This window comes from Anthonomus grandis, chromosome 4, assembly GCF_022605725.1.
Source record: "Anthonomus grandis grandis chromosome 4, icAntGran1.3, whole genome shotgun sequence".
NCBI lineage: Eukaryota > Metazoa > Arthropoda > Insecta > Coleoptera > Curculionidae > Anthonomus > Anthonomus grandis.
The window spans coordinates 14,692,649-14,707,523 of NC_065549.1; the positions used below are offsets into that span (position 1 = coordinate 14,692,649).

A 14,875-nucleotide genomic window follows, 5' to 3' on the forward strand; every position below is an offset into this window, starting at 1 on the left:
ACTTACCTTAAATTCGTAGAGCAGTTGGAGACACCCAAAAGCCTTTACAAAAATAAAAATTTAGTCTGCTTAGAGGCATTGGAGACTAAATTGGAGAATTCTAGGTTCATTTGAACACCCAAGTTTCTGGAATAAGACTAAAACATCTTTACTTAGAGGCATTTAGGGGTGCAATTTAAAAATTCTAAGAGCAACTTGGAAACCCTCCAAAAGTCTGGCCAAAAATTAAAAGTTACTTTTTTCAGAGGCATTGGGGAGCAATTTAAGAATCCTTTGAGCAATTTGAAAACACCCAAAAGCTTAAAATAAACTATAAATTTATTTTACTCTGAAGCTTTTGGAAGTAATTCGGCGACACTCAAGTTTCTGAAATGACTTAAAAAATTCCTTATTTAGAGGCATCTGGGTGCTATGTAGAAATTCTTAGAGCAGTTTGAAAACACCCAAAAGCCTGTACAAAAATAAAAACTAACTTTGCTCTTAGACATTGAGGGGTAATTTGAAGATTTCTAGAGCAATTCAAAAATAAACAAGAGCCTGGAATAAATTATAAATTCACTTTATTCAGAAGCATTTGGGAGTAAACTGGAGATAGTCGTTCCTGGAATAACTAAAAAAATTCTTTACTTAGAGGCATTTTGGGTACAATTTAGAAATTCTTAAAGCAGTTTGGAGACATTCAAAAGCCTGTAAGTTAGTCTGCTTGAAGGCACTGGGAAGTAATTTAGAGAAAAGCTATTTGAAGACACCCAAGTTCTTGAAATAAGACAAAAAGTTCTTTACTTAGAGGAATTGGAGTAACAATTTAGAGATTAAAAATAAATTTGAAAATACTCAAAAGCCTGGACTAAAATAAAAATTTACTTTACACCGAAAAGCCTGGAATAAACTCGGAAGCTTTTGGGAGTAATTTGAAGACTGTCAAGTTCCTGCAATAACTCAAAAAAATATTCTTACTTAGAGGCATTTAAGTGCAATTTAGAAATGCGTGTACAAAAATGAAAATTTAGTCTGTTAAGATGTATTGAGGACTAAATTTGAGAATTATAGGTCCCAACCCAACCCAACTTCCAACGTTCCGAAATAAAACTAAAAAATATTTACTTGAATGCATTTGGATGCAATTCAGAGATTCTTAGAGCAATTTGGAAACACCCGAAAATCTGGACAAAAATAAAAATTAACTTTGCTTATAGGCATTGAAGAGTTATTTGAAGATTTCTAGAGTAATTTAAAAACAAACAAAAGCCTGGTATAGATTATAAATTCTTTTTAGTCAGAAACGTTTGGGAGTAATCTAGAGACACTCAAGTTCCTGGAATAACTAAAAATTTTTTTACTTAGAGGCATTTTGAGTACAATTTAAAAATTCTTAAAGCAGTTTGGTGATACTCAAAAGCCTGTAAGTTAGTCTTAGTCTGCTTGAAGGCACTGGGAAGTAATTTAGAGAACTTTAAAGCCATTTGAAGACACCCAAATTCTTGAAATAAAACAAAAAGTTCTTTACTTACAGGTATTGAGGAGTAACCTGAAATTTTTTAGATCAACTTGAAAACACCCAAAAGCCTGTACAAAAATTAAGATTTGCTCTGCTCCAGATGCATTAAGGAGCAATTTAGAGAACATTAGAGTAATTTAAAAACACCGAAAAACCTAATAAACTCAGAAGGTTTTGGGAGTAATTTGAAGACTGTCAAGTTCGTGCAATAACTCAAAAAAATTCTTACTTAGAGGCATTTAAGTGCAATTTAGAAATGCGTGTCCAAAAATAAAAAAAAATTAGTCTACTTAAATGCATTGGGGACTAAATTAGAGAATTCTAGGTTCATTTGAACACCCAAGTTTCTGGAACAAAACTAAAAAATCTTTACTTAGATGCATTTGGATGCAATTTAAAGATTCTAAGAGCAACTTGGAAATACCCCAAAAGTCTGGCCAAAAATAATAAGTTACTTTTTTTAGAGGCATTGATGAGCAATTTAAAAATTCTTAGAGCAATTTGAAAACACGCAAAAGCCTGGAATAAGCTATAAATTTATTTTACTCCGAAGCTTTTGGGAGTAATTGGGAGGCAGTCAAGTTTCTGAAATGACTTAAAAAATTCATTATTTAGAGACATCTGGGTGCTATGCAAAAATTCTTAGAGCAGTTTGAAGCCACCCAAAAGCCTGTACAAAAATAAAAATTTAGTCTGCTTAACGGTATAGGAGAGTAATTTGGAGAATTTAAGGGCCATGTGAAGATACCCAAATTCTTGGAATAAGGCCTAAAAACTTAAAAGCATTTAAGTGCAATTTGGGGTTTCTTAGAGCAATTTAAAAACACCTAAAAATCTGGACAAAAATTAAAAATTAACTTTGCTCATAGACATTGAGGAGTAATTTGAAGATTTTTGGAGTAATTTAAAAACCAACAAAAGCCTGGGATAGCAGTTTGGAGACACTCAAAAGCCCATAAGTTAGTCTGCTTGAAGGTACTGGGAAGTAATTTAGAAAAACTTAAAGCCATTTGAAGACACCCAATCTCTTGAAATAAAACAAAAAGTTCTTTACTTAGAAGTATTGGAGTAACAATTTAGAGATTGAAGATAAATTTGAACATACTCAAAAGCCTAGACTAAAATAAAAATTTATTTTACTTAGAGGTATTAAGGAGTAACCTGAAATTTCTTAGATCAACTTGAAAATACCCAAAAGTCTGTATAAAAATTAAGATTCACTCTGCTCCAGACGCATTAAGGAGCAATTTAAAGATTATTAGAGCAATTTGGAAACACCAAAAAGCCTTAAGTATACTATAAATTTACTTTACTCCGAAGCTTTTGTGAGTAATTCAGAGAGATTCAAGTTTCTGGAATGACTTAAAAAATTCCTTATTTAGATACATTTGAGTGCAATTTAGAGACAGACTTTTCTGAAAATAATTAGCAAAATCCATAGTTTAAAAAAGCTATTTTTTTAAGTTTTTCAGGCATTTAAGTAGTTTCTCATAACTTCTAGGCATAAGTGTCAACTGCCTAGAAGAATATAAAAAATTATTGTATTTAAGTGTCTGGAACTGCCTGGAAAAAAGTACAAAATGCCTACCACGTATGTCAAAAATGTATGTTTTTGAAGGCATTTTTAGATTTTTCCAAAGATTTAAAGCAGTTTCTTAATATTTTTAGGCATGGATGTCAACTGCCTGTACAATTATAAAAATTGGTTTAAGTGCCTAGAAAGTTATAAAGTACCTTTAACTGTCTACAAGAGAGTGACAGAAATTGCTACACCTTCTGACGAAAATTTATGTGTTTCTGGCATTAAAAGTCATTTTTAAATTCTTTTAGGTTTTTATAGCAGTTTCTTTCGATTTTCAGGCACGTCCTCACCATATTTGATCATTTTCATTAAACACAAAATTATTTGCAACGATTCTTAGTGAAAAGTCTTTAATAACCACAACAACTAAGGTACAGTTTTATATGCCTCATCCTTTTAGCGTTAGAAAGGACGCAAAGGCTTTTCTCCACAAATTAAAAATGCTCATTTCTGGAGAAAAGCCTTTCCGCTTTTTCTAACCAGCTATATTATTGCCACTCCACTTCAAGAATGGACTTTTACTCACAAAAGAAAGAAAGAAATTGTTAATTGTACCAGTCAACCTATAACTTATTTTGTTAAATCCAGAAAAAAATAAAACAAACGCTAAAAACATCAAAGTTTTATTTGCGTTTATTTGTTACAGCTAAATCTTTAATGATTACTACTGATTTATTACAGAGAATTACACTTTATCACTTATTCGTAATTCATTTAAAATTAAAAATATTGTCAGATATAGCAGATAGACTTTATATAGATTGATCAAACAAATGAATTTAAAAAGAATATTTATGATTTTCCAATGATTATTTAACACATTGCGTGCCATGTCACTCACATATGGGAGACAGTGAGGTTTCTTAGGGGGCCCGTCATACATAAATGGGAAATGCGAAATGTTTCAGATCAGGCCGTGTCTCCCTCATATGTGTGACGCTAAATGTATTTTAAACGGCGTTTTCAAACCGTGGCCCCCTAGGAAACATTATGGTATACTTGGTTTTAGGTAGCTTTATATAAGTAATATATAATTATGTTTTTAAATAAAGGGCACTTTAAATGTTAATAAACTCCATTTATTCCTAAAATAACTTTATAAACACTTTAAACAAATGGATATGAAAACGCAACGACAACCCCTATTCTATTAAAAAAAAAAGGAATGAAAAACTGTTCTACAGAGAGATAAAAAATATTTTTACTTATGTTTATAATTAAAACAGTCTAAACATAACTGGGGTGATCCTGGACATATGGCACAGTAGGTATATACTCCTTTGGCCTTCTTTTTTGCCTCCTGCCTTCCGGCCTCTTTGCATAGTTTAGCATAACACAAGCTACATTCCCTTCTTATTTTTTTTCCATTTGCATCAGTTCTTTTCTGTAGCTGATGACTTTCACTAAATGATTTTTGTTTTTTAGACGTTCCTTTATCCGGTCCTTAAATATTGATTAGACCGGCGACCAGAAGCTCTCGGAATTTTCTTATACCTATCGTACTTTTTGCAACATGTTTATATACCACCCAAGCATTTACCACGGAAATACCCAGCAATATCTCTAGTCCTAACTTTCTGTACCATTTAATTCCTTTGCGAAGAGTACAAACGTAGGATGCCATTTGGTCAGATAAATCTATGCCACCTTTTCCTTTATTATATGCCATCACTCCTATAGGTTTTTCGGTAGCTGCTCGTGATTTCTTTTTCCTTTTGCGACTTTGAGTAATGGGTACTTCAACTGCGGTGGTATCTTTGCTAGTGGAAGGTTCATGGTTTCTTTTTTTGCCGGCAATTGTTGATGAATGCACAGCTACCTGATGGGGTGTTTCAGAAGCAGGATCGGAATCAGAGCCCGTAGCAGTATCAATAGGTACTAAAAATGTGGTCTCGTCTTGGCTGGTTGATGGTTCGTTTGGGTCCATGTGGATCTTTTGTTTGGATTTTTTCTTTCGATTTACGGGTACCATTATTGGTGCATGTTTTGTGCTTAGCAATCTCACATCGCGCGTATCTTTCCATAGCAAGACAACAATGCCATCTGGATCTTCAAGTGATTTAACCTTACCCCTTTTTAGATTGGCTTTGGGAACTTCTTTGGGTATATCTTTTCGGGTTTTTCTAAAAGTGCCAACAACATAGGTTTTTTCATTTAGTAAGGTCTTCGCCAAAGTATAACTTATATAAAAGTTGTAGATGTATAATGTCCGTCCTTGGTGAAGGAGATCTTTAGCCAACAAAAGACATACATTCTGTGCTAATCCTGTTTCTCGAACACCAGATGCTGACTTTCCTGAATACATTTTTAGAGACCAGGTAAATCCATCTGTAGAACACAACTTGAAGAGTTTTATGCCATAACGATGTGCCTTATTAGGTATGTACTGCCTAAAAATTAAACGGCCTCTCCACGGAACAAGAGTTTCATCGACCACTATATCTTCCCCCGGACAATACAGTTCTTGATATTTTCTTTGCATAATATCGACTAACGCCAAGACGATCTCCTATAACAATTTCTTTATTATCTTTGAAATGCAACATGGATAGCAGAAGTTGATATCTATTTCGTGACATGACTGAAGATGCAATTTCATTTTTATATATCCCCTTTTTTGCCCAGTAATCTTATAAACTGCTAATTCTAACAAGACTTATCCATAAAGTTAAGCCCAGAAATTTTTTGATCTCTTCTTCGTCTGTATCTGTCCATTTATTTATACGGGAGTATTTTGTCCTTTTCTTTGTCGCAATACATTGCTCTGCAAATTTATTGGTCTCTTTAACTATCAAATTCAAACATCAAGGTCTATAATGTGTAAATATACATTTAGGGGACTCACATCTCCAATCTCCTTTTGTAAATCATGGGGTCCAGTAAATTCAAAATTCTTAGATTTTCCTTCATATTCTGTCCATATAACGTCACTTGGTCTTTGGTTGGTTTCTTCTCCTTCCAAAAATTCCCCTTCCTCTTCTTTCTCTTCTTTCTCTTCTTCTCGGACTAAATTGTCAACAAGTAGGCCAACGTCCTCTCTATCTGCAGAATCTTCTTTATCAGATGATGATCCAGCATCTGGATCGCAGTCAATCCAAGAAGGATCCTCCAGTAAATCATCTGAATCTTCACAGAACGATTCGCTATCACTCGAATTTTCCAAATAATGCCGAAGTTGTTTGTAATGCCGACGCTTTATTTTTTCGACTCACCTTGATTCACACTAAACTGTAACAATAAAGAACCTTGAGTTTCCATTTCAAACATTGTCAAAGAGGATCCAAATCCAGGATTTGAATCCAACTTGACAAAAAATAGAAAAACAAGGTTCTTGGGAATTTCTTTTTTCTTCTGGTTTGGGTTGGGTTGCGCAGGTTTGGTGCATTGAAATCTGAAATTAAAAAAAAAACAAAATAAAGAATGTCTCCTCTAAATGGGAGACGTGGCCCCGTATGTAAAAGTTACACGACACGTGAAGAAAAGTTTTTCGAGCTGGTCTTAGGCAATAGGTAAAATATTGATCTCTAAAATTTCGATTTCTTAAGTTAATTGATCTAAAATCAGCAAAAAATTATTTTTTATTGGCGTCAAAAATACCGAAAAATGTCTTCGTTAAGGTCCGTTGGCCTGAAACCGCTAAAAATATTTTCCTTTTACTTTTATCGATCAAGGCTGTAATAAAATTTTAGTCTTATTTTTTTTTCTCGGTTTCTAATAATTATTCAAAAACCGATATGGACTAACTAACCGAAAACACTACTTTTTATACTTTTCAAAATCCTTAAAATACAAAATAATTTAGTACTTTATTCTTTATTTAATATATCTCTAAATTAATTTTTTGTATTTTTCAGTATCTTGCATAAACAAATTTATATTAATTTTTAGGTAACGGTATGGGGAGACTACGGGCGCATCGAAGGTAAAAAAGTGTTTATGGGAGTAGCACAAATCATGCTCGACGACCTTAATTTAAGCAACATAGTAATAGGATGGTACAAGCTCTTCGGTACGACGTCACTGGTTAGTAAGGTGAACTACCCACTTTCTATTAAGATTCTATCTTTTATAAAAATATTTTTTAAATGCTTATATTTACTGTTAACTTATCCAGTAAATATTTGTATTTATTAAAAGATCTAATATAACTTTGTTTTTTATTTCAGAGGTAAAACCAACCATTTAATGCATATGTGAAGGATACTGTTAGCCAGTCTAAAGTAAGCATTTATCTTATTTAAATATTTATTTATTTGTTTTGGCTTTAATGATAACAAATCAGTTAAAATTATTATTCGTTTATCAGCTTGAAAAAGATTAGGTAATTATCTTAAGAGGAATTATAAATAAATTCATTCATAGTCACTAAAAGGAAACAGTTCTTCTTGGCTGTTATGAGATATTTATATAGGCAATAATTTCAAGATGCGTCAACCCAGGATTAGTAAAAAATTATGCGAAACTTTGTTTTATTATTTTAGGTGTGATAAAAGAATTATTTCTTTTTGACCTCAGGGTAATAAAAATATAGTTTGGTTTCTTGTTAGTGTGAGATAAAGTATTCATGTTGGAATTCCTATTGTCTATATATTTTTTTATTAGGCTTTATAGGGAGCTGAACCGGATTCCTGGGATGGCTTTCTAAAATTTTTATTTTTTTTCCTTACATTAAAGTAATGCATGCGCAACACTAAGAGCTAGATTAAATCTAATAGTGCATTAAGTTTATAGAAATTTCAAAAAGCACACACTATTCGCAAGTCGCATTATTCGCGGATGACACTTGTGTCTTTGCGAGTTGTAAAAATTTAGTCCAGATATCAGCGTACATGCAGAGTCATCTAGATAAAATTATAGAGTGGGCAAACAACTGGAAAATCAAAAAAAAAAAATAGTAAGAAAACAGAGGCCATTCTAATAACAAAAAAGCATGACCGCAACATCCCAAATTTGTCAATTTCGGGCACGCTGGTCCCCTGGAAAGATGAGATAAAGTACCTAGGAGTATATTTCGACAAAAAAATAACTTTAAAACGCACATTATAAAGCAAATTAATTCATGCAACGGAACTATTCATGCGCTTTACTCCTTTCTCTGCAGGAGCAGTAAGCTCTCTTTGACTAATAAACTAATGGTCTATAAATAGGTTCTACATCCTAAACTGCTTTACGCCTCAAACATTTTCTGGAATACCACGAAGACGAACATCAAAAAGCTCCAGGTGTTTCAGAATAAGTGTTTGAGGATGTTCACTAATGCACCCTTCTTCGTAAGGAATATTGATCTGCACTCTGACTGCAAACTTGATACAATTCAAGAATACATAATTAAAAAACATTCAAAGTTCAAGGAAAAAGTCAGAAGTGTAGACAACTCCCTAATAGAAGAATTTCTCCTGAGACCAAGCGAAAACCGGCCATAAAAAGGCGTAATGTGATGTTAGCTGCTGAACTCAAATATGAGTAAAACGGTTCTTTTAGTACCTCAGGCTTTGTTTTCTCTGCGAGAAGGGGGGCTCGGGCTCTGGCTCCACCCAAAGATAACTGGCAACCTTTCCCCGAAACCTAATTACTCTTTCCTATCCTGAAATAAGTTAAAAATCCTTTAATACAACCTCAGCACTCAGATGCTACAGAGAAAAGTAGTATAGAAGATCAAAGTACCATAGCACGTAGTTGCAACTGAGAAGACCGGCAAGAGCAATAACAGCTACTCCGGAAGAAACCAGTGTAACAAAGAAAGTTTATAGAAAACAAAAGGCATTTACTTAATTGTAATGTTTCTAGTGTAAAAAATCATAAAAACAAATACCCTCTCTTACTTAATTCAGTTTAAACTATCTTTCTAACTATAATAGCAAAAGAGTTACATCAATTTTTGTATTTGAAATAGGAAGAAAGTTACATCACTTTTTTGAACAGCAGCTGGTTTGCGTCTGCCTGATCTAAATTTTGCAATTATCTCAAAAACTAAGGATTCCTTGTGAAATTTATAAAAAACATTAAATAATCTCTAATTATTTGTCTAGAGGGTTAAAACTAAGATTTTAACATGAAAGATAAATCTATAACGATAAAGGCAAATAAGCTCGAATTATTATTAAACGTCGACAGAGTACTATAGTAGCGCGGGGAGAAGAGGCTATTGAAGAAAAGGGTAAAATTAAGAAGAATGAAGGAGGGGGAGGTATGAATGATAAATATTTTTTTAAAAGGATATTATTTATTTATTGGAAGTCCGAAGGTTGTGTGTGCTTAAGGAGTTAAAAAACATATTGCTATTAAACTTAGTCTGTACATTAACACAACCAAAATCTGGTGATTTTATAGCTTTATTAATTTTGAGGATATTCACAAAAGGTTTAACCTTAAGTCTTTCTGAAAAGAAGAACTTCTGTGTCTGCCTCCAGTACGAACCTATGTCTAGCCTCGATGATACGGTTGGGGAAAGGTGAAGAAGTATCATTAATAAACTTATTTATTATAATTTCTATTCGTTTGGTATGTTCTTTTACTCTAGTTTTAATTCTCCTTCCGCTTTGCCAGCTTTGCTTTTTTGTAGGGCACATTAGAGTGAAAATGAGAACATTTAAGTCTGTAGACCCCTGATCTGTGGGTTGCGGGAATATTTCTTTGGTGTAAACCAGGTCCTTAGATAAATTATTAGAAGTATGATAGCACATACATAATTCACTGTGAGTATCTTAAAAAACTTTTGGCAACTTGGCTGGGTAATTTATCGAAATAAGTAATACTTCTATAAACGGAGGCTTTATTATCTTTAGATGAGAGTTTTTTATTTAGCGATTTATTGAGATGTTTAAAATAAATGTTATTAATGACATTGTTAGGATATCCGTTGTTTTTGGAAATTTAAAATATAGTTTTTAATTCTTTTTGAAAGTCATTTGAAGAAAGAGGATTATTAAAAATTCTGTAAAAAAGTTAAATTAATGCTGCGATTTTTTTATTTAAACGATGGTTATAAGAAAAAGGGATATCATTGTCAGTTGCTGATGGCTTTCTATAACTTTCAAACTCCAATCTATCTATATTAGATTTCTTGATCAGTAGATCTAAAATGGGTAGACTACCCTCACTCTATTTTTCATTGTTTATGGCATCCTTCTAGCCTTATCAGAAAAAAGTTAGATATGTTTCTGTTATTAAACATCATCAGTCATCATATTAAACATCAACAGTCACAAATATCAGAAAAAATTTATGATGATTTTTTAATGTTTGCCTACTTAATACATTTAAAATTATCTTTGTAACCCTAATAGGGAAAAAGTTACAACAAACTTCGTTAAACAACAATCAGAAGTTCATGTGACGGTTTTTATACGGTATAGTTATTGAAGATATTTTAAAAACTAATAAATTATTACGAAATTTAATAAAATGCTAAAAGAAGCTTTAAATTTATCTACTTAACAACGATAAAATTATAATTTTTTCAAAATTAACTAAGAATCGGTTTTTTTGAGCATCAGTCTGAATTGCGTCTCTCTAATCTAAATATTCTAAACTAATAATTTTACAAGACATTCACAGAAATAGTCTGAGTTTTTCTTTCTCTAGTACTCTTAAAAGAATCTTTCTAGATAAAATAGCAAAAAAGTTACCTAAGATTTTCTTGAGCAACAATCTGAATTGACTCTGTCTTCTCAAAACTTTGCAGATATCTTAAAAACTAAGGATGGAACGTTTACTGAAACCTCGACTAATACCTAAATGTTTGTCTACTCAACACAATTAAAATTTTCTTTCTAACAACAAGAGCCAAAAATCTACAAAAAATTTTGTGAAGCAACAAGAATTAAGAATAGACAATTTTCTTAAATCTTGAAGAAAATTGTCAGCGAATGTTTCCAGAATGTGTTTTGCGTGTTTTTGAATTAAAATCCATATAACCCTGAATTATTTTTTTCTGAAAAATCACGTTAAAACCCATTATGTGAGTTTACAATGGTGCAAATAGCTGGGGCAAAATGTTTAAAAAAAGAATGAAATAACAGTTTTTTAAATAAAGGGGGTCCTTTTAAAAGGACCGTAGGTATATACATGTCTAAAAGAGTAAAACAACGTTGAAAAAAAAATTTAATGACTTAAACATTATTATTACAAATAAAGTAATTTTAGAAATTACATAGTGTGAAATTGACGGATACAGTCCTTGGGGTGCAGTCCAATATCGCATTTTTCACATTGAAAATTAGCCTTCTTGCGGCAAACTCCACACTTTCTTTGGTTGGTTTGGTAGACCACCATATGATCAATTCGATAATATCGAGAATGTTCTTTGTAACGCCCTGATCTTCTTGAGGCGTGTTGTGTGTTTCTAATAGTTCAACGGCTACGGCTCTTCTGAATGCTAATTGATCAAGTTTGCCCCCATCAAATCTGTGCAAATACCATGCATTCTAAGTGGCCATATCAATACACTGACTAACTAATGGAAAATACCATTTTTTCCCTCTTAATGATATGCGGTATTGCCCAATATTTTGATCGCTGCGATCGACACCCCCCATATTTTCGTTGTAACCTTTTATTGGCTTAGGTTGATCAATGTAGACGTATTGTTATTCTTTTTGTGAGAACCTCTTTACTTTATTTGTTGGCAGTATGCAAGAAGCGTTAGAAGCAATGGTAACGATAACGGTCGACAAATAGGATTTTTTTTGAAAGTCTTTACATCAGACAATGGGCACTTTGGCAGTCTGTTATCTCGGATGGTTCCAGTAGCTCTTAATTTTCTAAATGTTAGTACTTTTATTAGTGACAATGATGTAAAGAAGTTGTCAAAAAAGATGTGAAAATTGCTAAATCCTATCGATTCTAAGATGTCTGCATACTGTAAGACTACCGAAGTCTTTATATTTTTCAGATAAAATGGTAGTGGACCCTTCATAAGGTTCAAAATACAATATGTATCCCAAACGAGTAGTTCCTACCCAGAATTTATAACTCCATCGTATGTGTTTTCCCTTGATGAACTGTTTGCAGCCATGGCGCCCAAAATAAGGCACCATAGCTTCATCCACGGAATGGTTTTCTTCTATTGGAGCAAATTTTAAAAAATTTTTATTTAGTTCATGAAAAAGTGGTCTTTTTTTTGCAATAGGTCATCTTTGTCTAAATTATTTGTATCTGCGGAATTTTGCCAGTACATTTTTTCCTAGATACGCTGCAGTACCCACTTACAAGTAAAATTCCAATAAAGCAATATATGTCGTCAACTGTTACATCCGCTTGACGATTTTTTTGTGCGGCATATAAATTTGTACACTGAACAATTTCTTTAATAAGATTTTGATCAAAAAAAGTTTTAAAAAGTCTTGCAGTAGAACGGTTATTGTTCTCTGTGTGAGAAACAGGACTCCAGGCTGGCAAAGTTCTTTGCCAAGCAAATAGTGAAAATTTTAAATTTTTTTAATTTTTCTCTGAACAAGTCTAGATAAAGGCAAGTCATCCTCGTCATCCCACTCACCTTCCACCACATTTGCTATTTGACCTTTCTCAGGTCCTATATCTGCTTCTGCTATCATATCGCCATTTCCCCCACCATCTTCTTCATTTTCGCCCATAAGAATTTCTACAATTCCGCGCAACTACGATACTGGTAAATTATTCAAAACGACGTCATTTTCGTCCCCGGAATCTTCGTCCGTGTTATAATCATTGGCGTTTTCAGGTGGAAAAAGAATAATTTCATCGGGGATATCCGCAACGTTGTCGATGTCCTCAATTTCTTGTAAGAGTTCGTTTAACGAAAGTTTTTTTTCTAAAATCTATAACAAAATAGTGCATTTAGTCAATTTTACCTTTTTACTTATAAAGTGTGTTTAAAAAGTGGATAGTATCCCTTAAACCTACAGTCCTTTTAAAAGGACCAGATAGTTCAGGGACACATAAACTCAAACTTTGCTATGTTTTTGTAATCATCACAAAAGATTATAAAAATACAATGTTCACTTTAAATTTTCTATACAAAAAAAACATGTTAAGTATCATATTGTAAATGTAAACTTACCTTCTTCTTTCGTATGCACTAATTTTTTTTGCGTTTTATTTTCGCTCCAATTTCAATTTTGCTACAACTGACAAAATACACAAAATATAACCGCAAAACGTGCAATAATAGATAAACAGGTGTTCTATTTTGAGTACTACTACTGCCACCTATGTAATAGAAGCTGAAACGCGCCTACCTGGCAATAACGTAAACAATGTTTTTCGTCTTTTTAAAAGGACCAGCGGTTCAAATGGGTTAACCCATTTAATTATTTAAATGCATTTTAAAGCAATTAGTTTTGCTTTAAATACTTATTTTATATATTAAATTTTTTTAGTATTATCGTAACTAATTTGATTTGTTTTTATTTTAGTAAGGCTGAAGGCGTCCCCGCCTGATATAAAGGGACACTCCAAAAAAAACGGGACTGTTTTAACTTTAAACTCTAGTGTTACGCAACTAGTACCATAAAGACTATTTTACAAATTACGTGCTCTAAATATTTCAGCTCAGGGGCGTACTAGTTTTACAAAATATACTTAGGACTATATATGGAACTAACCCCAAAAAGGGATATTTGGAGCACCTCAACACGAACTTGTTAACATTAAATTATCTCAGAATATTTATTATTGTACTGTTAAATTACGAGGCAAACAAAGTGATTTAATAGATTGGTACATTTTAGAACAGAACGGTAGCTTGTTTAGTGGATAATAGTGTAACATATTTTCAAAAAAAAAAAATGAGAAGAAATTGTAGATAACACGCACACATTAAAGTTTGGCTGGATTTAAAACTCCTGTACTCAATAAATAAATAAAAATATTTTGTTTATTTATTGAGTATATTTTTTAGCTGACCAAAATTCAATTTTAGTGTCACCAAATCATATCGAAGTATTATAATTATACAGGGCGAATTATATTAGCGTGTGATATAATAATTATTTTTGGCACATCTTAAGCTTGTTGCTCGCGTATAAATATTAAATATATAACTATTTTTAATTTAAGAAAATCATTTCTGTAATCGGGTTAAACAACAAAATTCGAGTATAAATTTTATTTTTTTTTCTCCTCTATACATTTATTTGCTACGTTTATGTATATATGTCTGTCCACCTTCAAGGGTTCTAAAAAGAAACTTCATAATAGAAAAAAAAATTATCATAACAGGTTGGGTTAATAATAAAAAGGAGCTTGTAAGGAAAGAAGTTAAGAATATCCATCCATTTATTCCATTTACTTTATTTAATTGAATTGAAAACAAATTAAGACGGTACGTTATTGTTATATTAGTATATACAGAGTGTCCCATCATTATTTGCATACAACATTTAAGACCATTTTTTTCTTAATAATTTTGAAAGGGCTAGTCGTAATTATTCGAAATTTTAAGCATCTACTACATTTATATTAATCTACTAATCTTATGGTAATTTATAGAGAGTCGGGTGAAATTTATGGTAAGCAATGATAAAAACATCGAAATTCTTCTTTTGTTATTTTATAATAATTTAAAAATTTGTTTTTTTTTTGTTTGGGTAGATCAATTTTTTACACATTTTACAATTACAATTACAAGTTTTTAACAATATTAAATTTACTTTACTGCTCTTAATACATATCTTCAAAACCTACCAACATATTTAAATTTTTATGAAAATACGATTTTCTTGTAGCATTGAAACAAAAAGTTTTTTTAACTTTAATTTTTTACCTTCTTACTCTTTTTTTTAGTGTAAGGGAGAACCTTGTAAAAAAATATGTTT

The 14,875-nt window shown here is 32.0% G+C and overlaps 1 protein-coding gene across 4 annotated transcripts in view; it reads left to right on the plus strand.

Annotated features, from left to right (window-relative positions):
• Positions 1-14,557, plus strand: part of LOC126735089 (regulating synaptic membrane exocytosis protein 2) — a 222,973-nt gene extending 208,416 nt beyond the window's left edge. For 3 of the 4 annotated variants that reach the window (XM_050438989.1, XM_050438987.1, XM_050438991.1), the window contains 3 exons: positions 6,969-7,112; positions 7,247-7,300; positions 13,475-14,557. In XM_050438989.1, the coding sequence (XP_050294946.1) occupies positions 6,969-7,112; positions 7,247-7,252 (150 nt within the window). In that variant the 3' untranslated portion in view covers positions 7,253-7,300; positions 13,475-14,557. The remainder of the gene's footprint in view (positions 1-6,968; positions 7,113-7,246; positions 7,301-13,474) is intronic. The other variant, XM_050438990.1, reaches the window with a different exon arrangement.
• Positions 14,558-14,875: the final 318 nt, after the last annotated feature.